The 26,877-nt window shown below is 40.0% G+C and overlaps 1 protein-coding gene across 7 annotated transcripts in view; it reads left to right on the top strand.

The window, feature by feature from the left end:
• Positions 1–26,118, top strand: part of LRRC3B (leucine rich repeat containing 3B) — a 61,912-nt gene extending 35,794 nt beyond the window's left edge. For 6 of the 7 annotated variants that reach the window (XM_038391129.2, XM_043509012.1, XM_038391125.2 and 3 more), the window contains 2 exons: positions 13,198–14,133; positions 25,915–26,118. In XM_038391129.2, the coding sequence (XP_038247057.1) occupies positions 13,360–14,133; positions 25,915–25,926 (786 nt within the window). In that variant the 5' untranslated portion in view covers positions 13,198–13,359 and the 3' untranslated portion in view covers positions 25,927–26,118. Of the gene's footprint in view, positions 1–13,197; positions 14,436–25,914 lie in introns of those variants that run through there. The other variant, XM_038391135.2, reaches the window with a different exon arrangement.
• Positions 26,119–26,877: the final 759 nt, after the last annotated feature.

Genomic DNA, 26,877 nt, shown 5'->3' with positions numbered 1-26,877 from the left:
GGACAGTCTCTACGTAAAAGAATAAATGGACACAAATCAGACGTCAAGAATTATAACATTCAAATACCAGTCGGAGAACACTTCAATCTCTCTGGTCACTTGATTACATACCTGAGAGTGGCTGCTATTCAAAAAAAAAAAAACCCCTCAAAAACAGACTCCAAGGAGAGACTGCTGAATTGGAATTAATTTGCAAACTGGATACAATTAATTTAGGCTTGAATAAAGACTGTGAGCGGATGGGTCATTACACAAAGTAAAACTTTTTCCCCATGTTGTTTTTCCACCCCCCCACTGTTCCTCAGATGTTCTTGTCAACTGCTTGAAATGGCCCACCTTGATTATCACCACAAAAGGTTTTCTTCCTTCCCCCCCACCCTCCCTACCTGCTGGTAATAGCACATCTTAAGTGATCACTCTCCTTACAGGTGTGTATGGTAATACCCGTTGTTTCATGTTCTCTGTGTGTGTATATAAATCTCCCCACTGTATTTTCCACTGAATGCATCTGATGAAGTGAGCTGTAGCTCACGAAAGCTATGCTCAAATAAATTTGTTAGTCTATAAGGTGCCACAAGTACTCTTTTTTTTTTTTTCTTTTTGCGAATACAGACTAACACGGCTGCTACTCTGAAATCTGTAAAAATGTTTAGTGAACAGGTATGTGGTGTTAAAAAAGATGTTTATAATGGAAGTCTTGAAGAGCTGAGAATGTCCATTGACACTTCAAGTCCTGTATTAAGAGAATATTATGGCGTGGGTACATTATCTAACGATATACCTAATGAATCTGTTATGTAATTTAAGTTCAGGCTCACACTGATTGATCATGACATTTCCATTATTCATTGAATCAGTGATCTCTCCTACCTCATTTGCTGTTAGCTTTTATTCATATTTTTATAACTGCATAAGGGCTCAGTCCTGCAAGCTGCTGAAAATACTCCACTGTCCTAGACTTTCATTTGGGAGCTTAGAGCACTTAGTATCTTTTAAGCATCTCTTGGCATTTCTCTCAAGATTGCCCTATGTAGTACTATTGATTACCTGCCTCCACAAGCCATGCACTTGTGCCATCAGCTAGGTAGGGTGGAGATTGTCCATGACTGTCTTCTCTCTTCTTCGCTGTTGATGCTCCTCTAGAAGCAGCCCGTGATGCCAGACTCCATTGCCCATTTGCTAAATTTTCAAACTAGTACTTTTGTGCTTTCTCCCATGCTGCCCCTCAACTTTGGGAGATGCTCCCTGCAAACATCTGCAAAATGACCTAATTATTCACCTTCAGATCCTTCCTTAAATCTCTCCTTTGCCTTAATGCCTACCAAGTCTTAACGGTGAGGCTGCTGGTGTGCTGAGATCACTGGCTATTATGTTGATTCCTTGTACTCCCCTGTCCATCTGTATCCATCTATTGCTTCTTGTCTTACATTTAGATTGTAAGCTCCTGAGGGCAGGGACCGTCACTTTGTTCTGTTAGTACAGTGCATGGCACAAGGGGAATCTGGTACATGACAAGGGCTTGTAGACAATATGGTAGCATAAATAAATATGCTGTCTAGTGAACCCACCACCAGGGAAAGCTGCACCAAAAGCTAAGGTTGCCAGTACTCTCCATGCAGACTGAAGACCACATTCTAATTTCTTACGCTGTGTTCTTGCTTCAGAAATCTATCCCGAATGTGTTACCCAGGCACTTTTAAGAATCATATTGTACAGCTCAGATAGTAAACTTTTTTTTTTTCTCCGAAGTGAATGTATTGTTTGTGAAAGAAGCCAGATTGGTACCTATGAAGACTGCTGTCTGCTAGGCACAACTGGTAAAGCACAAATATGCAGTGATGCAAACTTTTCTCTAATATCCTGCCAGTAATTTTCAACTCCATTTTGCAGGCATCATCCCTAACCGTAGAGGAAGTGCAGTCTCCATACCATCTCAGTCTTTTGCCTCTTCTAAGACTGTCAAAACATACTGACAGGTTTTGTGATAAGCACCTCTGTCTGCAAGGAACTGCACTGAAATCATTAACTTATTTCATGTACACTAACCTCTGAACAGTCATTAGTCGGTAATGATGTTTGGACACTACTAGCCTGGACTAGAATTGGACCTGTACTTGGAGGCTCAATATCTCCTCACCAATATTTTTAAACATCTGTGGACGGTTTCTGGCTGTTCCTAAGTAGAGTGGGGAGAAAGTTCATGGAAATGTTCCCTCTCCATGTGCACAGGCTCAGGGGGCAGCTAGAATCCAGATGTTTGTGCCCTTAAACCTAGAGTATAGGAGAGTTACAGGGCAACACAAAGCGCCACCCACACTGGAGGAATTGTGGCTGGACAGGGACATGGCTAGGGCCTTGGTCCTGTGTACCAGCTTGTGATCTGAGTCTGGTGAAGGATGGAGTGTAAGCTACACCCTTTGGTAGTAGAGTCCCTCCACAGACATTCTGCCTGTCTTGGCTCTTCATAAGCACGTCTATGGTCACTACCACTGTTGCAATAAAATTTGTACTGCTCCCACCAATATACCTGAGGGTCTAAAAGCCACAATCTAGTGTTTAAGAAGGATAAATTCCCCTTTCGCTTTGTCCTATTTTCCTTACTTTTTTTTGTAAAGTAAATTTCTCACTTTGTGGGGGAAGGTGAACTGTTTGCTCTTCCCTATTGCATTCAGGTTCTGAGTTTTAGCTATATGTGGTGGTTCTCTCACCAGTATTACTTAAAAGATACTATCATATCTCTATAAATACAATGTATAGTTTGTAAGAATAGTAATGACATAAAAATGAAGCCACAAAATCTGTCTTTTGGATATGGATAATATGGGTATGCGCAGTGATAAGATGCCAAAATCTTAACAACTGGTTCCCTCCTCACCTCACAAGGGGGTCGTGGCCCGCCCCCCGGGACTCCTGCCCCATCCGCTCCCCCCCCCCGATGCCTGCAGAACCGGGCAGAAGGGTCTCATGGGCCACCGTAGTGGGTGCCTACCCCGCCCATAAGAGCCAGAGGGACATGCCGGGGGGGCTAGGTGGGGAGTCCCGGAGGTGCTTACCTGGGGCAGCTCCCACGAAGCATCCGGCAGGTCTCTTTGGCTCCTAGGGGCAGGGCAGCGTAGCTGGGGGGGAGCAGCCACTCCCCCTACTGATCACATCAGAAGTGGCGTCTTAGGCACCAACTCTGTGGGTGCTCCGGGGCTGGAGCCCCCACGGGCGGTGCAGAGCCCCCACTGGCAGCTCCCCGCCCAGCCCCAGCTCATCTCCGCTCTGCTTCTGCCCCCCCCCCGTTTCCCACAAATCAGCTGTTTGCACAGGAAGCCTGGGAGGGCTGAGAAGCAAGCGGCAGCTTTCTGCTTAGGCCCAGGGAGGCAGAGGTGAGCTGGGGAGGGGAGCAGTTCTCCTGCACCCCCCCTCTGGGGTTGCCGGCTGCGGCGCGGGCGGCCCTCTTCGCGCCCCCCCGCCCCAGCTCACCTCTGCCTGCTTCTCAGTCTGTCGTCCCCCCCCCCCCCCGGCTTCCCGCGCGAACAGCTGATTTGCAGGAAGCCGGGGGGGGGGGGGAGGGGGGCGGAGAAGCAGAGCGGGGCGGTGCGTTCAGGGGAGGAGGTGGAGGTGAGGTGAGCTGGGGCCGGGCGAGGAGCTGCCATCAAATTTTCCCCGTCGGTGCTCCAGCCCTGGAGCACCCACGGAGGTGGCGCCTAAGGCACCACTTTTGTCCGGCTGTTAAATTTAGAAGCCCTTTTAGAACCAGTTGTCCCTTGCGGGACAGCCGGTTCCAAAAGGGCTTCTAAATTTTAACAACCGGTTCCAGCGAATCAGTGCGAACCGGCTCCGGCTCACCACTGGGTATGCGGTGTGTTTGCTATAAAATACCCACATCATGAGGCTGGAGCTGTGTTCAATAAAACTTTTTTTTCCATTGAGCTAACTTTAAAAAATTCAATATGGCAATTTTAGAACAATGGGAAATATCCATTTTTGTCAGTGAGGAAAATAGGCCAGATTAATTAATGAGCATATCTTTTCTATCTACAAGTATATGTAATTTTCTGCCTTTTTCTTGGAAACTCATGATGTATCTTGTAAAATTGGAAGAGCATTTCAGTTATCACTTGGAAATCCGGTAAAACAATAAGCTTATTAACTATGCTACCTTCTTAAGCGGTTCTCTCAGCCATTTTTTTTGTTTTATTTTAAATTCTATTCTGCTCTGTAAAAATCGCATTGTGCGATACTTTGTTTTTGTGCAGCATTAATTTACAAGTAAAAGGATAGTTTTCAGAGTAGCAGCCATGTTAGTCTGTAATCACAAAAATAAAAGGAGTACTTGTGGCACCTTAGAGACTAACACATTTATTTGAGCATAAGCTTTCGTGAGCTACAGCTCATTTCGTCGGATGCATTCAGTGGAAAATGCACTGAATGCATCCGATGGAGAGTGGTAGCTCATGAAAGCTTATGCTCATATAAATGTGTTAGTCTCTAAGGTGCCACAAGTACTCCTTTCCTTTTTAAGTAAAAGGATAGTTTCTCTAAATGTCAGCTGCAGACTCAGACTGGACTAAAAAGTCAAGCTGGGTCCTTTAGGTTGTACTGAAGGCTAGTGGGGTGCACAGCTGTAACTGAGCATCTATTTTGAAGACAGTAGAGTTGTCCATGCAAAACTGAAGGTATAATTTAGCCTTCAACATCTCTGTTACTGGTGGTGGTAATGTGTGAAGAGGAAAGAACCTGGCTTGACATTTGGAGCACAAGGCTGTCCTTTCAGGGCTATCAGTTATAGGAGGAAACTTTTTTAAAAAACAAACAAATGAGCCATAATAAACAAGGAACTCCATAGTATTGTGTTTGGTTTTTTTAGCATTGTTTGTTTTTGTCTAAAATTGGCAATAGCAAAGCATCTGGTGGTTTTTCAAGTTTTTTAAAAGTATGTTTAGAATCAAATGCCACTAATTCAGTGATTAAACCAATTCTTTCCAAATCATCGGAGTTAGTCCGTGGGGCATTGTGAATTTCATGAAGATTTTATGGAAACTAAGGTATTGTCAGTTATCATATTTTTTTTCCCCTGGATAAGAGTGGCAGAATACACAGGTTAAACTGGATCATAGCTCAGCTGTAGGCTATCCCTTTCAGTTGATGGATTGGCTCCTTTTCACCACATTTCTTTCTTTCCTGCTCACTTGAGCATATAAGCTTCAGCAATAAGAAATTCCACTCTGATCTTAGTAACAATCTCTACATCAGTAAGAACAAATAAAAGCTGTGGGCCACTTTGAAGTCAGTGGAGCGATACCAGTTTACGCCAGCTTAGGATACAGCTCTTCAGTAGAAATGGGGGGAAGGGTAGGGGAGTATTCTAGTCATTTACGTTACTGAAAAGAAGAAAAAGAACAGAATCAATACGAGGATCATGGGACTTCTCTCCATAAGTATGATCCATACAAGTTATATGTCTATCACAAGTGTAATAACAAGTATCCTTTGCATGTGGCATGTCTTAAGTACAATACATCTTAGACTTAGTGCTTTGTGTTTCGCATTTTCATCTCTAATAACCTTGTGGGTATCTTTCTAGTTTTGGGTGAAAGGGCCCTGAATAAGTTTATAATCTGAACTGTCTCACCTTGGATATGACTATGTTCATGCTTTTCACCTGCGTGCAACATCTGCTGAAAAGTTTGAGATTGAAATGGATGCTGCCATCTTCCATTTCCTTGGAGAGAGCAATGGGGGCAGAATTAGAAGATACACTAGCTTTTCCTGTGACCTCATTCAACTTGTTCCTTTAGGTAGAAAGTGTTTTGGTTTATTGGGGGGGGGGGGGAAAGAGCCCAAATTTTCATAATTACGACTGCTCCAAAGGCCAAACTCTGCACTCACTGAGGTCAGTGGCGGGTAATTTGCATTTCATGGGTAAAACAAAGGCAAAATCTGACCCAGGGGGCTAGGTTTGTCCCAGAGCACCAGCACAGCACCTGGCTCAGTTCCTTGCTGGTAGAAGACCCATCAGGAGATGAGATGAGATGTGAAAGCAGTCAAAACATCCATTGTATCCTGGCAGACAGTGAAATGGGTTAGCCATGAAGGGAATGTGGTTAGGGAATGCACTTGGTTTGGCACCTCGTGTTAGGATATAGATATTCAGGCCTGTCTGTAAAGGCCTATACCCTAAGAATTTAGGTGTATTCTTATCACTTGGCTAGTTATAGAAGTATAAAAAGAATCGAAATCACTGTCTGCCGGTGTCAGGGCCTTCTCTTACTGTGACAGTCTGAGGCCCTGTGCTTAGGCTAAGATCTTTGGCTAAGCAGCAGAGGCAGCCATAAGCTGGGAAGCGACCGGTCACATCCTCGCATTCCAAACTAGTCACATTGAAATAAGCTGCTATTGGGCTGTTAGGAATACAGTCCTGTCCTGATAATGCCTATCACCTCCAGAGAAAGTGAAGTGCCTAGAAGATGTAAAAGGAAACTTAGTTTGACAGCATCCTGTCTGGCAAGAACTCACTTCTCAATAGCTGGGATGTGAAATCCTCATTTCTGTGTTCGTTCTGTCACTGTAGTTCCCATTTCCCCATTGTTTGTCTGCATAATCTGTCTGGTTCTGTGATTGTTCCTGTCTGCTGTATAACTAATTTTGCTGGGTGTAAACTAATTAAGGTGGTGGGATATAATTGGTTAAATAATCATGTTATAATATGTTAGGATTGGTCAGTTACATTTCAGTAAAATGATAGGTTAAGGTATAGTTAAGCAGAACTCAAGTTTTACTATGTAGTCTGCAGTCAGTGAGGAAGTAGGGGGGGGGGGGAAGGGAAGGGAAGAGGGAATGGGGTGGGAATTGGAATCATGTTTTGCTAAGGGCGGGGAATGGGAACAGGGACACAGGTAAAGGTCTGTGGTGTCAGAGCTGGGAGGGGGGACACTAAGGAAGGAAACTGGAATCATGCTTGCTGGAAGTTCACCCCAATAAACATTGAATTGTTTGCACCTTTGGACGTCAGGTATTGTTGCTCTCTGTTCATGCGAGGAGGACCACGGAAGTAAGTGGGTGAAGGAATAAGCCCCCTAACACCTCCCAACTGTGCCTTTTACCTTCAGAGCTTCTCTGGAAATCCAGTAGAAGATAAAGCTGCTTCTCCAGGCCCAACCCATCAGAAGGATGTATTTTACTCCTCTCTTTTAATTAATTTTAATTAACCTGGCCCCAGCAATTTAGGTGCTCATCACCTAGGGAACTAGCAAGTATGAGACAAGACCAAAATGAGTGTTTCAGTGCACTCCTGATTCTAGACTGCCTATAACGTATGCTGTGAGTTTTCATTTGAGATTGTTTTAGTTTATCAGTTGTTAGATTTAACTGTTTACTTTGTAGAGGGATCTCAACAGACATGAGATGATCGTTGGTAATTTTTGAAATCACAGCTGTGTTACCAGCTCACATTGTAGTTTTGGCCTTCACAACATCCCCTGGCAACAAGTTTCACAGGTTGACTGTGCATTGTGTGAGAAGTACTTCCTTTTGTTTGTTTTTAAACCTGCTGCCTATTAATATCATAGAGTGACCTCTAGTTCTTGTGTTATATGCAGAGGTCACTTTCTTATTCACTTTCAGTTTTGCCATACCATTCATGACTATAGATCTCTCTCATATTCCCTCTTGGTTGTCTGTTTTCTAAATTGAACAGTCCCAGTCTTTTTAATCTCTCCTCAAATGAAAGCTGTTTCATTGCCCTTCTGTCTTTTTTCCAATTTTAATGTTTTTTTCTGAGATGGGGAGACCAGAACTGCATGCAGTGTTCAAGGTGGGCGTACAATGGATGTATATGGAGGCATTATTATGATTTCTGTTTTATTATCTATCCCTTTCCTAATGGTTCTTAACATTGTTACCTTTTTTGACTGTCACTGCACATTAAGCAAATGTTTTCAGAGAACTATCCAAAATGACTCCAAGATCTTTCCTGAGAGGTAACGGCTAATTTAGATCCCATCAATTTGTATGTATGGCTGGGATTATTCTTTTCAGTGTGCATTGCTTTGCACTTATCAAGATTGACTTTAATCTGCCATTTTGTTTTCCAGGCACCCAGTTTTGTGAGACCTCTTTGTAACATTTTGCAGTCAGCTTTGGACTGAACTATCTTGAATAATTTTGTATCGTCTGGAAATTTTGCCACTTCACTGTTCACCCCCTTTTCCAGGTCATTTATGAATATGTTGGACAGCACAGGTCCTAGTACAGATCCTTGGGGGACCCTGGTATTGACCTCTTTCCATTGTGAAAACTGATCATTTATTCCTATCCTTTGTTTCCTGTCTTTTAACCAGTTATTGGTCCATGAGAGGACCTTCTCTCTCATCCCAGGAGTGTTTACTTTACTTAAAAGATTTCAATAAGGGACCTAGTCAAAGGCTTTCTGAAAGTCTAAGTACACTTTATTGACTGGATCACACTTGTCCACATACTTGTTGACTACTTCAAAGAACTCTATTAGATTAGCGAGCCATTGTTTCCTTTTACAAAAGCTATGTTATCTGTTCCCCAACTTATCGTGTTCATCTATGTGTCTGATAATTTTCTTCTTTACTATAGTTTCAACCAATTTGCTTGGTACTGAAGTTAGGCTTACTGGTATATAATTGCCCGGATCACTTCTAGAGCCTCTTCTTTTTTTTTTTTTCTTTTTAAAATCTGTGTTATATTAGTTACCCTCCAGTTGTATGCTACAGATGCTGATTTAAGCGATTAGGTTACATACCACCGTTATTAGTTCTGCAATTTCATATTAGTTTATTCAGAACTCTTGGGTAATACCATCATCTGGTCCTGGTGACTTATTACTGTTTAATTTATCATTTTGTTCCAAAGTGTCCTCTATTGACACCTCAATCTAGGACAGTTCCTCAGATTCATCACCTAAAAAGAATGGCTCAGGTGTGGGAATCTCCCTCACTTCCTCTGCAGTGAAGACTGATTAACATAATCCATTTAGCTTTTCTGCAATGGCCTGGTCTTCTTTGAGTGCTCTTTTAGCACCTCAAATGTCTAGTGGCCCCACTGATTATTTGGCAGGCTTCTTGCTTCTGAAGTACTTCAACAATTTTTTGCTGCTAGTTTTTGTGTCCGTAGCTAGTTGCTCTTTAAATTATTTCTTGGCCTGCCTTATACTTATTATACTTGAGTTTATATTCCTGTCTATTTTTCTCACTAGGATTTGAATTCCAGCTGTTAAAGGATGCCTTTTTGCCTCTAATTGCCCCTTTTATTCTTTATGTTAGCCATGGTGGCATTTTTTTGATCCTTGTACTATTTTTCTTTTTTATTTCGGGTATTCATTTTGTTTGAGCCTTTATTATGGTGTTTTTAAATGGACTCCATGCAGTTTGCAGGCATTTCACCCTTATGACAGTTAAATAGAAATTAAAAGGAACAATCTTCCTCATTTTTGTTTAGTTCCCCTTTTAGAAATTAAATGGTGTTAAGGTGGGTTTCTTTTGGCATTTTTCCCCCAACAAGGATGTTAAATTTAATTACTTTATGGTTGCTATTCCTGAGTGGTTCAGCTATGTTCACCTCTTGGACTACATTCAGTGTGCTCCACTTAGGACTAAATCAAGAATTGTGTCTCCCCTTGGGGTTCCACGACTAGTTGCTCCAAGAAGCAGTCATTAATGGTAGATAGAAATTTTATCTATGCATCCCTTCCTGAGGTGACATGTTCCCAGTTAATATGGGGCTAGCTGAAATCCTCCATTATTGTGTTTTCTGCCTTTGTAGCCTCTATAATGTCCCTGAACATTTAACAGTCACTGTCACCATCCTGGTCAGGTGGTCAAAAGTATATTCTTACAGCTATATTCTTATTGTTTAAGCATGGAATTTCTATCCATAGAAATTCCGTGGTACAGTTTTGATTCATTTAAGATTTTTACTTTATTTGACTCTGCTTTCTTTCACGTATAGTGCCACTCCCTCAGGAATGTGACCTATTCTGTCATTCCTATATATTTTGTACCCTGGTATTACTGGTCCCATTGATTATCCTCATACCACCAAGTTTCTATGATGGACCTCTTATGTCAACGTCCTCATTTGATGCCAGGCAGTCTAGTTAACCCATCTTAGTATTTAGATTTATGCTAACAATCAGTTTATGCTTTGTTTTCTCACCAGGATATATTGAATACTCATTTCAATACAGGCTAATAAATGCATTGCCTGAGCCTCAGGCCCTGGTGAGGAGAACAATGATAATACTTGCGTTCCTGTGAGATCAGCAACCAAGATGCCTGCAGGCCACTTGAAACAGCTTGACGGGGGGAGTCTTACTGCTCTAGGGAATTTCTATAGGAAGGATTCCGGTATTACTTATTAGTAAAAAGTTGCAGTGTGTGATCAGTAGGTAGCAATATCATGCTTATCACCTTTGTGATGCTAAGCCTGGTCAGTGACCTAATGTCAGTACCAGCAACCTTGTTTATGGTACATGGTATGCCGCACAGGAAAGAGTGGCGAAACAGACATTTTAATTATTAAGAAATACTTTGCAGCAAGGAGCAAGTTCACGGTGAAAAGGATATATATTGCATGGTGGGGCCTGAGTCTTTCCACTTCTAGGCCATGGTTACAGATGCTTTGTGGTCAGGATTTTCCCTGACTGTGTGTGGGTTAGTGTCCTGCTGCTTATGGGGCTCTCTTTCTTTGGCATCCTCCTGTTTCTGTGAGGGGTGAGATTCTTTGTGAAGAGTGGGGTGTAATCTAAGAATCAGCTCCTGTTTCCTATTTTTGGAGAAGGTTCTTGCACTTTTTAATTTAATCTGAGCCCAGACACTGCTCTGATGGGAATTTTCTGTATAGGTTTTAATTCAACAAATGGTTAGACTGAAAAATGAAGGAACATAAATATGTTATATGGTGGGGAAAAGGGTCTGCCCTGACTTATGGGTGGCAGGGAAGGTCAGGGCAGCCAGTTTTCCCTTAGTAGTGTGCAGGGCCTGTGTCAACTCTTCTTCATGCTCCAAGCTGGGGCTGGGCAAGCAGGCTCTGGTGGGGAAAGAAGGGCTGCAGTTATTCAGTGCAGTAGCAGCTTGTCCACCTTCTCGTATGCTGCTGGAGTAGCTGGCAGGGACCATGCGTTTGTTAACTAACCTAGTGGAGAAGAGTTCCTCTTGCAGCAGCTCCCACCACCACAGGTATGGTGGCAGACCCATGGACCCATGTGGAGCTGCCAAAGTTAGCCAGCTGCCTGTTCGATCTTAGCCTCAGAAAGGGCTCAACATTGTAACCAGCACTAAGCTCTTCTGGGCAGGTTAATAAAACACATTTTTTTGCAGCCCATAAGTGTTTTCTGCCCTCCATGATCACAGCACTGTGCACAGGATTGATCTAAGGCTTTTAGGGAGGTTTAGCAAGATGATTCTTAAGGATACATCCCAAACGCAATGGATTTATTTTACATAGGAAGTGTGTGTGTGCGTGGAAATTTAGGTTCTGCCTAGCCTCACTTTGAAGACTGAGAACCCAGCTGCTGCTTTCTTCAACCTTAGTGTTGTTTTTTATTTTGTTTTTTTTGGGGGGGGGGGTTACATTTTGTTTTCCTTCATTTTACATTTTCAAGCCTAGCATAGCCAGAAAAAGGGGTAGAAACTTTTTTTTTCTTTTAATGAAAACTGAGAACCCTGTATATGGAGCCCAAATGCCAGCTCTGTTAACAAGCAGCTTGTGCAAGCCCCCTCCTAGCTCACCAGTGCAAAAGTGAATGTGTTTAGTTCTTGCAGATATACTCTGCAGGAGGCTGCTGTGGGATTCTTTAGAAGTTCTGACATTCTACTGAAGGAGCCACGGAATACTCGCATGTAATGTACCTGATACACAAAGCAATACCGGGAGGCATGTTTTGTCCTGATGTAACTGCACTGTAACAGCAGCAAAGTGCTTCACCAAAACTCCTGTAGTTGGGTTAAAAATATTCAGTAATGTAGAGAGTTAATGCTGTGGTGAGCTCCCGGAAAGTGTGGTTAGTTTGTGGATTCTACAGGATGCACCACTGCAGGTAGAAATGATTGCAATATAGATATCCTCTGTTCCCCATGGACTCTCACAAATCCCTCCCTATAGGGATTTCAGTTTTCATTGGACTCCACTGTATGTCAAAAATCATGTTTTTCTACATATAATTCAGAAGGCTTGAAAATGTCTGAGCTGCTAAAAGACTAGAAAGTGTGTGAATAAAAACAAATGGGCCTGGAATGGTTAGCAATTCATGGTTTAGCATAATGGGAGGGAAAAAATGAGGTTGTCTGTGAATCCTTATAGGTCAACATATCATAGCCCGCATTTGTGTTTCTGTTAAAGGAATATGCTTCTGCCTGTTTGCATCTTTTTCCCTCTGAAGATGGCTTAAGATATATTAATCATTTTCTTATCTTCCATTGGGATATAGTATACCTCGAGTGAGTTTTTGTTCGTTGCACAGACATGGTACTGTGTGTTTGTATTTCTGTTTTCTGTATGTCACTTATATACAATAAATCTTTTTCGACAGAAAATGGAAGATGAAATTTATTTCTTTTAGAACTCTCCAGAAATATCTAGCAACATTCCATGAACTAGAAGATGCAAAACATTCAGAAGCAAAAAGGAATTGAGGGGGGAAATACACACGGAATATGGATTTGTGCTGTGCCTTCCAGCAATATTTGCCTCAGTTGTTTTTATAATGAGTGCATTCAGTCAGAAAAATGTTTCCTCAATGTAATTCTCTAATTTGGACTTAAAATAGGAAGTATTTCGTTTTGAGGTCATTAACCACAAAATATTGTCACTGTTGCTGGTATTCAACTGTAAATCCTATTAATGTGCCTTCTATTATAACTTAGAAAATGTAATTACATTTTATAGCTGTTGTTTTAGTAAGTCTGTGATAAAAACAAACTACTGTTGTAATAATTGTCTGATATTAAACCCAAACCTCTGCAGTTCAGAACTATTGTGGCCTATCTTTTTAAAGATGTGCTGCAATTTTAGTACTAAACTCAGATTAATGCTAATAGGAGTTAAATGAGTAAATCCCCTGTGCACTGATGGGATAATAGACCATTGTGCAATACCTTTCGGTGAGATTACATTTATTTCCCTTAAAATGAACTAATCTGGATTGTATCGTACGATCTAAGGAACCTTTTTTTCTCTCCTTAGGTGTATTTTTAAGAAGAACACTGACCATGAGGAGGTCCACCTGTTAGTCCATTTTTGCTAATTCTGCTGAAGAAAATGAAGCTACGCTTTGGCTGTACAGAATCCTTTACACCACTGTTGGGTAAATGAGAAATGGTTGTGTGATTATGCTGACATTCCAGCATGCATTTGGTAGACCTGTGGTTAACTCGTTCCCTCTCCATGTGTCTACTCTTACAAAGTTTTGTCCTCATGATACTGTGCTTTCATTCTGCCAGTATGTGCCCAAAAGGCTGCCTTTGTTCTCATTCTGGAGGTTTAAATGTCAGTTGTAGCAATGCAAATCTCAAGGAAATACCCAGAGATCTTCCTCCTGAAACAGTCTTACTTTATTTGGACTCCAATCAGATAACGTCAATCCCAAATGAAATTTTTAAGGACTTGCATCAACTGAGAGTTCTCAATTTATCCAAAAATGGTATTGAATTTATAGATGAACATGCCTTTAAAGGAGTGGCAGAAACCTTGCAGACTTTGGACTTGTCTGACAACCGGATTCAAAGTGTGCACAAAAATGCTTTCAATAACTTAAAGGCCAGAGCCAGAATTGCAAACAATCCTTGGCACTGTGACTGTACTCTGCAGCAGGTCCTGAGGAGCATGGCATCCAACCATGAAACAGCCAACAACGTCATCTGTAAGACTTCTGTGTTAGATGAACATGCTGGGAGACCGTTCCTCAATGCTGCCAATGATGCAGATCTTTGTAACCTTCCTAAAAAGACTACTGATTATGCCATGCTAGTCACCATGTTTGGCTGGTTCACCATGGTGATATCCTATGTTGTTTATTATGTGAGGCAAAATCAAGAGGATGCAAGAAGACACCTTGAGTACTTGAAATCCCTGCCAAGCAGGCAAAAGAAACCAGAAGAAGCTGATGACATTAGCACTGTGGTATAGTATCCTGAATATAACTGACTTTGAGATGGCAGTTAGATTTGGATGGCACTAAAACCAGAGGTTTACTTCTAACATTCATTGTAAACATTTAAGACTTTTTTTTTTTTCAGTTTAACTGAATTATGCCACTGTTGATCTTTCTAACAAAGGTTTTTGTTTGGGTGGTATAGCTTAATTGCTTCTCTGGTGGTATTCTAAAGCAAGTAAACTAATATGTAAACATTAGTTAGACCCATTTAATAACAAAGTTTATTTTTTTAATTTAAAACTGAATAAAAGCTTAACTTTGAACCATGTTAAACAGTAATTTATTGATCAGAAATCTGTCTAGTGACTAAACGTGTTTGGTTTGTCGATATTAATAAGATTAAAAATAGAAGTAATACTGTGGGTCATAACACTCTCATAAAATCTCAGGAACTCCAGTTCACAGCCAGGGGCTGCTCTTGATTTACTCGGAGGAAATCAAATGAAGAGCTGATGAATAGGAGCCCTTTTGTTGTTTGCCTTTCAAAAGGAAAGGGGAATGGAGGTGGGGAGAGCAGGTAGGCAGTAAATTCCCGTGGGCTTAAGAAACGGAAGATATGATGGAGCTCTGAATAGCACTTCAACTGAGTTAAGGAGCAGCAGCCGTGAGGAAGCCTGAACTTCAGGATGCCACAGCCAATTCGACAAATATGTAAGTATCAATGAGAAATGGGAATACTACTGTCAAACCAAACCTTAAGGATTGATCAAATGAATTTAAATGTAAGCAGGAATACAGTCTGAAAAACCATGTGCTTATAAATCTGTGACCACTGCAGTCTGATTTTCATACTCCTTATTGAGCATGTGCACGGTTTCCACAGGTATTCTAGTTGCTTTGTCAAGTGAAAAAGACAAGATGTGGTTCTTGTCTTGAAAAGCCTGCAGATAAAGGACTCAGTTATGGTTTTGTCATAAACCCTGAGCAAGGGGCGGCAGCAGCAACAGATCAGGAGCCAGATCGTTACTTTGAGAAGCCCCCTGTTCCCTTTGATAAGCTACCTGCATTTCATGAAGGTGCAAAGGGGTGAGCAGCCTCTGAGGGCTACTACTCTGTTTTCTGTGCATTCGGGCAGATCAGGATACAGTATAGACAAAGACTTTGCTCTGCTCCACTCAACACTCCAGCCAGAAAATCTAAGCCAGTGTGCCTGGGGAAGTGATCCAAATCTTACACCCACTTACTAACTTGTACAGGTCTGCAGACTTTCTGACTAATAGTTGGGGAAAAAAATAGTTCATTTACCAGCTACAACCACCCAAAATACAGTATGCAGTTTGTACACAATTGTAATAATATGCAGGACGTACCATATTTTAATTAGGGCTGTCGATTAATCGCAGTTAACTCACGCGATTAACTCAAAAAAATTAATCGCGATTAATCGCACTGTTAAAAAATAGAATACCAATTGAAATTTATTAAATATTTTTGAATTTTTTCTACATTTTCAAATATATCTATTTCAGTTACAACACATCATACAAAGTGTACAGTGCTCACTTATATTTTTGATTACAAGTATTTGCCTGTAAAAAATAAAAAATAGTATTTTTCAATTCACCTCATACAAGTACTGTAGAGCAATCACTTTATCACGAAGGTGCTATTTACAAATGTAGTTTTTTTTGTTGCATAACTGCACTCAAAAATAAAACAATGTAAAACTTTAGAGCCTACAAGTCCACTCAGTCCTACTTCTTGTTCAGCCAATCACTAAGAGAAACAAGTTTGTTTACTTTTATGGAGATAATGCTGCCCACTTCTTAATTACGATGTCACCTGAAAGTGAGAACAGGTGTTTGCATGACACTGTTGTAGCCTGCGTCACAAGATATTTACATGTCAGATCCGCTAAAGATTCATAAGCCTCTTCATGCTTCAGCCAGCATTCCAGAGGACATGCTTCAATGCTGATGATGCTATTTTTAAAAAAAAAATGCATTAATTAAATTTGTGATTGAACTCCTTAGGGGGGGAATTGTATGTCTCCAGCTCTGTTTTATCCACATTCTGCCATATATTTTATGTTATAGCAGTCTTGGATGATAACCCAGCACATATTGTTCGTTTTAAGAACACTTTCACCGCAAATTTGACAAAATGCAAATAAGATACTAATGTGAAATTTCTAAAGAAGGCTACAGCACTCAACCCAAGATTTAAGAATCTGAAGTGACTTCCAAAATCTGAGAGGGATGAGGTGTGGAGCATGCTTTCAGAAATATTAAAAGAACAACACTCTGATATGAAAATACAGAACGCAAACCACCAAAAAAAGGAAAATCAAGCTTTTGTTGGTGGTATCTGACTCATGATGATGAAAATGAACATATATTGGTCTGCACTGCCTGGATAGTTATCGAGCAGAACTCATCATGAGCATGGACACATGTCCTCTGGAATGGTGGTTGAAGCATCAAGGGACGTGACTCTTTAGCACATCTGGCATGTAAATATCTTGCAGCGCCGGCTATAATAGTGCCATGCAAATGCCTGTTCTCACTTTCAGGTGACACTATAAACAAGAAGCAGGCCACACTATCTCCTGTAAATGTAAACAAAACTTGTTTGTCTGAGCGATTGGCAGAACAAGACATAGGACTGAGTGGACTTGTAGGCTCTAAAGTTTTACATTGTTTGGTTTTTTTTGAATGAAGGTTTTTTGTATGTATTTCTACATTTGTAAATTCAACTTTCACGATAAAGAAATTTCACTACAGTACTTGTATTAGGTGAATTGAAAACTACTATTTTGTTTATTACAATGCAAATATTTATAATAAAAATAAATATAAAGTGAGCACTGTACACTTTGTATTCTGTTGTAATTGAAATAATATATTTGAAAATGTAGAAAACATCCAAAAATATTGTTTAACAGTGCAATTAATCATTATTTTTAATCGCTTGACAACCCTAATTTTAATATAATACGGAAGCAGAGATCCTGTGATAATTCCAAATACAATACTGATTTTTCTCTCTAATTTACAGCACGGTACCAATAAAATTCAGTGCCATGGATAAAAATTGATTTTAAAAAATTCAGATTTTTAATGTAATTGGATTTTTAATTTAAATTAAATGTTTTTCTTTTAAAAAGTAGCCCATTAAAAATTATATTTGAAACTATAACCACCTATATTAAGTTCTAAACTTACTATTATATATTAATATATACATTCAATAAAAACATTCAAGCAATACGTGTCTGCTGCCAGTTTTAAGGATAGTCAAACCACTGAGCTGGTAGAAGTCACTGGATAAGCACCTGAAGCCAGAGTTTGCTTAAGTGCTGAACCAGATTTGACAGCAATAGACTCCTCTGCAGGTACAGAGAATATTATCTTCATTTTAGTTTATTGAACTAGATCAGTTCAATGACTAGTTCATTCAAAGTTGAGAAACACATTGGGATTTGAAAAAGCCGGAAACCTTGTTTTACTCTTCCAACCTATGAATAAAATAGTCTGAGAGTCTGAGATATACTAGTTCTAAAATCATGAAGGACATGATGACCAGAAATCATCAGTTCACTTCACTAACTACAGATAATACTTTTGTTTAATAAATCAGTTAGTTTTAGACACATCATTATTTGGATAGATTGATTTTTTCTTATGTATTTTAGCTAGTTTTTATTTAACAAATAAACAATTTTAAAATACTATTTTTGTGCATTTTAATTGAATTCCAATTTTCATCCAAATGCAGCTTGATACAAATCATGAGTAAAAAAATTACTCGTAGTTAATGAGATGCATAATTCTTCATTCAATGATATGATAAAAATGTAAAAATTTCAAATCTGAATAAATGTATGTTAAGGCATATAACTTATAACTTAAAATATCCTTCTGGTTAGCAACAAAGTAGTACCATAGTTAATATAAAGACTATCTTTAGTTGAAGATCAACATGTTTTAACAGTTAGTCATTCAACCAGCCAAAGAGAATCAATATTTCTTTAGGAAAATAACTAAAAACTATAAATGCAAAAGAAGATTAAAATTGATTATTTATATCAAAGATTCCTGCTTGCTCATTTAAATTACCTTGATCTAAATCAATCCATCCTGACAGAAATGGCAAACGTTTTCAGGCACGAGTATGTAAAGTTTGGCTCCTAAAGCTATATTTAGTACCTTAAATAAAAATGGCCTGTTTTTTTGCAATGTAAATGTCACTGAATTCACCCAAAGATTGAAAATTTTGGCCATGGTGTTTAAAGGACATGCAATATAAGTGAATGTGTGGATAGCGCATGTCCTACTACATATCTGACTGATGGGGGTGTTTTAGGTGGCTTTACTGATAAATGTTTATGAAAAATAAGACCGTCATATAGATTGTCTCAGCCTTTAATATTGTATAAATTAAATATTTTAAGGGCCATAACCTTTAAAAACAGGATGTTTTTATCTTTTCAAATTGAACAAATGAACCGGAATGCATTTCTGCTGTCGTCATAATAAAGCAATATTTGTCTAAGAATCCATATAGGTTCACTTTTACTGAGCATGGAATGTTTTGTGGCCTTTGGGACTAAGTATTTACAAACAGATGCTTTAGAAAAGCAAGAGTTAAAGGACAAAAATGAATGAAAAAAAAAACAAAATAGTAACCTCCCTTAGAATTATGAGGACATCAGTTATTTCTGTTAAAGCACATGTATAGTGTGTTAAAATCTATGGAATGTTTAAGCTTGTTTTACACCTTTTGTGTGGGTTGATTAACTCTCTCTTTATCTGGGTTGCTATACAAAAGAAAGTAATCTATAAAATAAACTGAAGTTGGAAATAGGTAATTGCATTCCAAATGAAGAAAAGAACTTCTAGTTCTCTTTAATGTGTTCAGAAAGTGGGTAAGAATGGCTTTTTGTGTGATCTTCATGGGCCAAACACTGTGTACCTGCTACTCTGGTGAACTCGGCAAGTCCCAGTATTTTGGCCTATTAAATTTTAGGTACTCTTTAATGGAACAGTTTTAGAAAGTTAAAAAAATTTTTTATATGCAGTATAGTTGTAGCCATGTTGGTCCCAGAATATTAGTGAGACAAGGTGAGTGAGGTAAAATCTTTTATTGGACCAATTGCTGTTGATGAGAGATGCTTTCAAGCTCACAAAGAAAAGGAGTACTTGTGGCACCTTAGAGACTAACAAATTTATTAGAGCATAAGCTTTCGTGAGCTACAGCTCACTTCATCGGATGCATTTGGTGGAAAAAAAAAAAAAAAATTCTTTCCAAGACCTGAAGGAACTCAGAGTGTCACAGCTAAATGGACTGAACAGACACACTAGATTTATAGTTTTTTACAACAATATATAACCCACTAACCCCCTCTCTTTGTCGTGTGACTGCTGAGGTGTTGACAGGCCTCACTACCTTGAATGGTCTCTTACAATATGTGCTAAGTAATTATGCTAAACAATCTTTGCATTTTGCTTTGATGCCGAGAGTTCCTTTCACAGACCTGAATAAGAACCCTGTATGGCTTGGAAGCTTATCTCTCTCACAAGTTGGTCCAATAAAATATCAACTCATCCACCTGGTTGGCTAGAGAATTGTTAGGTATTCTAAATTTTGCTCTTTGGCCAAAAGATTAATCTGCTATTTGTTGAGCTAATGAAATTGACTCTTCAATGAATTTTCAAATAAAAAGGCTTTTAGGGAGTGGGATAGTGTTAATTTGCACAAATTCTGTTGGGTTTAGATGTTACTGGTTTCTTTGGGCTGGTCTTCACTACGGGAGGTGGGATCGATCTAAGTTACACAACTTCAGCTACATTATTAATGTAGCTGAAGTCAACATACTAAGATCTACTTACTGCAGTGAGTCGACGGGAGACGCTCTCCCATCAATTCCCCTTGTGCTTTTCGTTGAGGTGGAGTACTGGAGTTGACGCTAGAGCGATCGGCAGTCGATTTATTGTGTCTATACTAGACACAATAAATCGACCCCCCGCTGGATCGATCGCTGCCCATCAATCCGGCCAGTAGTGTAGACAAGCCCTTTCTTCAGAAAATGTTTTGCACAAACTCTAGACTATTCAAAGGTTCCACTCTCGCCCCCAACATTGTTAACTCTCTGCATAGACTGCAGAAACAGCCTCCAATGAGAGGAGGAAATTCAAATAAAGAATCTGAAGAGAACAGATAAAATTATATACTGTAGCAGCAAAATACAAAAACACATTGAAATAGGACATGTCTTTCATAAGATTCACCATCTGTATTCCTTTTATATATGCTGGACCAAATTCAGCCCTGGTGTAATTCTGTTGACTTCAGTGGAGTTACTCTAGGAACCAATTTTCTGCCATATTTCTATTACTGTGTTGCCAAGCAGAATATTGAATCCTAAAACATATATTATCCGTTTTTGGAGAGAAAAACGGACTGCCGACACAGAATTGATGTATTATTCAGCTCTACTGTTTATAAATATGTACTACACAATGTAGACAGACTATGACTAGATATGATTTTAATAGCAGAAAGCCTCCTTGGCAATTGTCAAGTGTCTCAATTCTTGCACTCTGGAATCGTACACTTTTTTTATCTTTGCGCCCCCCCCCCCCCAAATAAATGAATAAACAAATCTTCAGGTTTTTCCCAGTATGTACAGCTCAAGCTCCATGTGATAGAGCCTGGAGCTACAATGATTTTTATACCAGCTGAGGATCTCACTCGTTGTAAAACCCCACCCAAACCTATGAAAATTAAGTTAAACTGTGCTTTGAAAAGAGATTTTTGTACATATAATCTCGTATTGATATGCCTTCAATTGATTCTGTATTTAATTTAGTTTTGTTACAAATGAAAGGGTGATTTCTTTTAACTTCCAGCACAGCAATCTCTGCTTAAAATCTAAAAATAAAGCAGGACTTTCTGCCTCACACACGAAAATATTGCAATTACAATTTAGCTGGCAAGGAAAAGTATCCAGGTCACTCTTCGGTAGCCATATAGGCCAGGTGCTGCCAATCTTGCTAAAAATTTGAGTCACAACTGTTGTTTTATTGAAAAGAAATACAAAAGGAAGGAGCAGATCTGTGCAGTAAAGAAAATACTGTTTTTACATAATCACTTTTTTGACTAAAAGTGTCTTGTAAAGGAAAACTCATGGGGTGAAATCCTGGCCCCATTGAAGTCACTGGCAAAACTCCCATGGACTTCCATGAGATAGGATTTTACCCCCGTTTTTTTTAAGTCATAAATTCCATCTTGTTCACAAAATTACTAAATTGGCATTTCTAACAGTATTTAACACAAAGTAAAAAACTGACTAAAGAAACTAGAAGTTGCCATTTGTACAGGAAGAGACCCATCAAGACATTACTTCAGTGAGTGAGGAAAGTGGGAGGCTTTGAAGCTTAATTTAACATGAGAATTAAGGAAACAGTGTTGCTCAGTTGTTTAAAAATGTGGCTTATTTGGAGCTTCAGGACGGTTGTTATTGGAGAGGGGAGGGGTTATTCGGAGTCTTAGTGTGGAAGATGTATTTGAGGTCTTGTCTTCACTGGGAGAAATGGTAGGGGGCATTTTTTTTTAACATGTTAACACAAACATGCTAAAATCCTACTGTACACAAGGCAATTGTAGTTTTAACATGTGGGAGCTGGTCAAGGTGAACCTGAGGGTCTCCCACAGGTTTTACCTCAACCAGCTAACGTGTTAAACTACAGCTGCTTTGTCTATGCAAGGATTTCAACACATGTTAAAAATGTAGCTTTTTTCCTTAGAGGCCACAGAGTCCTCCAAGGTGAAAAACAGGATGTAAACTTGTAATAGGGAAAAAAAGCAACCAGCAGGGAAAAATTTTAAATGGGGAAAAAAAACTCCAGATGTTTCAGGCATTCTACCTATGTAACCCTTCTGTCAGGTGGAGCCAGCAGCAAGTAGGGCTAGGTTCAATATCTAGGGTTTCCTTTCCATCAATAAAACCCCAAATCAGTTTGAGCCCCCACCCAGTAACCTGGGAAAATGACACACCACCTCTGGGTGCCTCTGAGAGGCAATACTTCCCCACTCACAAGCACAGAGTCTGAGTGTAGAAAAGAAACTTTTAATAAAAGGAGGGAAGTAACTTGGTGTTTAATTTGGAAAAACACTGCAACCAGGGTTCATAAAAACGTAAACCATGAGCAAGTAATTTGGGCAGTGTCCTTTTTCTCCTCAAGTTCACTAACCCAAAAGTCCCTTTCACGTGCCTGACTCTTCTCTGCATCCCACTCACAGTTGCTGTCGTTGGGCAGTGCAGACCCCAAGTTCACCTCCCACCCTGGGTGGAGAGTGGGGAGGTAAAGCACCTTACTTCCTCCACTGCTCAAGCGCTCACTTGCCAACCCTCTCTACGGGGTTCTTCTCTGGCCCTCTCTGCTAGCCACTCCACTGGCCTCTCCCCCAGCCACCCTGCTGGCTGTATGCTGTGCCTCACCAGACACTCGTTTGCCAGTTGACTGTCAGTCACCTTTTGCTGCCACCTGCCTCTCTGCTGTAACCTCTGCACATCAGTCTCTTAGTAATTTTCAGCTCTTTGTAGGCTGGGCAGATACAGCCCCATCTCAAATGATTTCAGCTCTTAGTGATTTTTAAGCTCTTAGCAGGCAGGGTTGAAACACAGTCCTACCATAACATGTTCCAGCTCTGATTGAGCATTTAAAATAATAAACAGGATCCTAATGAAGCCTATTTAAACAGTGGGGAGGAACAGGTTTAACTAGTCCAGGAAGAACCCTTGGAGAGGATTTGCAGTCTCCTGGCTAGGACACCTGGCCTCCTCCCTCTTATTTTCTTAGGCATCTGGCATTCGAGCCCCTGACTTAACGAGGCTCTTTCAAATGAGGGTGACCCCCTTATTTGGGACAGGTTAAGCACAATCATGCTTTCCTGTATTCCTACAATAAATAAACACTTGTAACCATATTTCACTACCCCTGCATTCAGTACTACAGTGATTTGTAACCCAACACCAGCCAAAGTTGATTACTTTGACACCGCTCTATCTGCTGAATATCTAAGCAGGGCAGGAGCAAACTGTATTTACATAAACACACCCAAAGTCTCCCCTCCCCACCCTCCGGCTAGCTGTCAGGGAAGCATTCATTCAGATCCGGCTTGCACATACATCACAAACAAAATGGCCATTTTTGCTGGTCACCTTTTGAGGCTGAGCTTTTATGCATTTCTTGACTTACGAGTGCTTTAATTCTCATCTTAAAGTTACTTTCTTTTTTACTAAGGGCTCTTATGAATGTAGTTCTATGCAGCATTTACTTGTACCAGTAGAAGAGAATTAATTTATTCTGGATTTAGTCAAAGTGACTGAAATGGATAGATGAAATGAAACTATGAAGCCAACAAATGAGCTCTCTTTTGCTGGTATTATTTCTATACTGTATATTGTTAAGTAATAGATATATTGAAGAGGGAAAGTATTTGTTTTTTGAATTATAAGCATTCTAAAGTTTTAGACTCTCACAGCAAGATTGTGGGGATTGGCCATGCTGTACCTGGTGCTGCTCTGGGATTCGGGGGCAGGCAAGGGAGAGGAGGTATCTTTGCGCTGCCCTGATCTTAGAGGTGCTGGTCTGGTCAGTCCATGAAAGAAACAGTCTGCCTTGTTATAGCTTATGTTCAGCTGCCTCTTGGCTCCATGGGCCATTTTGACCTCAGGTATTGGGTGGCGATTGCAGGTCCCTGGCTATGTTCTCTAGATCCGGGAGTGCACAGGGGATGGCATGGAGCCAGCTATGACATCTAGGGCTTTCCCCATGACTAAGAATCTAGTTAAGCCAATGTTAAGGCTGTTTTGCATTGTCAAAATGATACAGAGCAATCTTGGGGAACGAGAAGCTGGCTCTCAGCTAGTCTAAATGAACACACTAAATGAACCAGTTAAGGTTGTTTGTCAGCTATACCTTGAAGAATTTTAGGGGGGGGGGGGTTTCCCGCCCCTTCACCCCCACTAATTTCCAGCTGCATTATAACCTTAATCTGTTTTTGGTGTTTAGTATTGTCTGGATGACTTAAGTTGCATAACCTTTTAATTTAACTTTCTTAGCTGTCCACATGTTTAATCTTCGACTAGCTGTCTCTCATTTGTTAAAACCACTTTTCTCTTGTTGCTGTTGATGGACTTTATTGGGAAATGTGTAAATGGATGAAGATATAGTTGATGCCTACTTCTTTTCTGAGGTTTTTGTATGTCCCTTAAATCCGATGATACATTTAAATTCTATAAATAAATTGAAGTATATACACTGAAACTTTTTCAAGCAGAATGCTCTCTGAATAAAAACAGCAGGGTGCAATTTACTGTATTTTTAATTTAAGGTTCTGCATATGAAAATAAACTTTACCTACTTAAAAATAAATGCATGTTTCAGTGAACTTCTGGGTTATTACCGTTGGCAATCTTGAAACTCCAGCAGACAGCACCTCATTTTAAGGCCTCTTTTGTGAAACTGCACAATCAGATTCTTAAAGAAAAAAATGCTCAGTTCTGCTTTAATCACAGTGCTGTTGCCCAATGTACCAGGTACACTGCTCATAATGTACCTTGTAACAAAAAGTACCTGGGGGTGAAATTCTCACGCCTCTACAGTCAATGGGAGTTTTGCCATTGCCTCAGTGGGGTCAGGATTTCACCACAGCATGTATTCAGTATTCAGAGAGCTTGTGGTGACATGCTGGAATTAAGAGGTTAATAGCGGGTTAACTCTTAGAAAACTGTATGCCTGCTGGAAAAAGGCTGTTTGAGACATGCCCTCTTGGAAAACTAGACTAGGAGTTGGCGATTTACTTCTCAATGTTCTAATAGATAACCATAATAGCACTTTATTTGTGTACAGTTTAAACAGTGCATTAATAATAAGGGACAAATTCTGCTCTTTTGGTATGTAGGTACTCACTGACTTTACAGTTACACATGTAAGCAGTTCTTATAAAGAGCTTTCTTCCCATTGTAAAACCTGTAGGATGAAGGCTAGAGCCTATTTAGTAAATTTTTCAGTAAATTGTGGCAGCCAGCAGGAGACTAGGAAAAACAGCCATTATTGTTTAAATACTTGAAGTCTCCAGTATTTTTCACAGTCACTGCTGCTGAGCAGCAGGGGATTGGTTTTGGTTTGGTTTTGTTTGTTTTTTTGTGAACATACTGCTGGAGTGAGCTAAATCAGCATCGTTTGCCTTTTGAAGGAATGTGCTCTGCTATTTTCAAGCTTTCCTCTGAAAGAGAGGAAGTTGTATGGAGACAACCCTTCACCATAACCTCCGCATTTTAGTTAAAATTAATTAGCAAAGATGAGGTAAAATTAAATATGCAGAAGGACTGAACTGCAAACCTGAAGATAGCTGGTACCCATCTACTACTTCCTCAGCTAAACTACATTCATTGCATTAATAAATCATATGTGCACATGAACACTGAACACATCACTTTGGCTTCGAAGAGTGAGTCCTTCCATACCAGATTGATGATTTGGGGGAGAGCCTGCAATGATTTAAAAAATGCTTTATATTTATAAAATCCTCAGGGTAAATCCTGAATCCATACTGACCTGCTTCTTTCTTACACCATTAGATTTGTTTTGACACAACAACATTGGAATGATTGCAGGCATGAACAGCAGTCAGTTTTTAGCTGGTAGAAGTGTAAGGGTTATGACTATTCAGATGCTTTTTATATAAAATTTGAGTACAATAGTAGGGGCCTGACACACATGCTCTTTCTGCTGTAGGTGTTGGATTGAAACCCAAAAAAGTGGACCCAGCATGCAGCACAAACAGAAGTCTGTGAAAGGACATATGCAACCTAGCCTGAGGATTTGGAGAAGCGTTTCCTACTAGCTGATGGAGCTGCTCCTAGCAAACATTTGACAGCGGTTCCTAACTTTTTTTTTTTAATTGCACTGGTTTACCAGACTAAGCCCTCAGCTCTTCTATCCTCTCATTCAATTGTGTGTGCTCTAACAATGCAACTTGTCTTATGATCATGAGATTGGGAACCAGGCAGCCTCAAACGTGGTATGTGTACAAATGAAGAGGAGGTGAGTGGCAGTAACATAGTGGGATCCAGGATAGAGGTTTGTCAGGAAGGGAAAGCTGGGTATGCTAATTACAAAAGCCTGAAACTCCTGTGGTGGTTTAAGCTGTTCTAGATATTCCAATCTAAATCTGTTTTTCATGCTCTTTAATTAATGTTGCAATGCTGAAATGTGTTCTGTAGGTGGAAGTGATGGCACCAAAATTAAGCCATTACTAACGTTCCTGGAACACACAGGTACTTGGTTGCTAAGTTAAGTTTTGCATGTCTTTCCTCTGCTTCAGCCTGCCAAACTATTCCACTCGCAGTATGTAATAGCTTCATCTACCAAAAGGCAAGCAGATTTGCCGTGATTGCCTGTTCTACATAGGGGTAATCTGTTTCTAAAACCAAACCCATTTTCATATCATGGGGACTAAATCGTCCTGCTTTAGATCACTGGCGGATTTGTTTCCTTCATGGCACAGGGTCCTTCGCAATCACTCAAATTTAAATCTGTTAAATTTTGTGCAGCTCCATGTACAACATTTCCCATCGGTGGGAAATAGTCACTTCTTTTTCCCTCACCATGCTCCTAAGCAGTTAGACTGGGTGGGGCTAGCAGAAGTCTGTAACTCATACCTCACTACGGGCACTGGAGGGCTGGGCAGAAGGAGGG

Source organism: Dermochelys coriacea, chromosome 2 (genome assembly GCF_009764565.3).
Source record: "Dermochelys coriacea isolate rDerCor1 chromosome 2, rDerCor1.pri.v4, whole genome shotgun sequence".
NCBI classification, from domain to species: Eukaryota; Metazoa; Chordata; order Testudines; family Dermochelyidae; genus Dermochelys; species Dermochelys coriacea.
The sequence above is the reverse complement of the archived record's forward strand: the minus strand, read 5'-3'. Positions and strand labels throughout refer to the sequence as shown.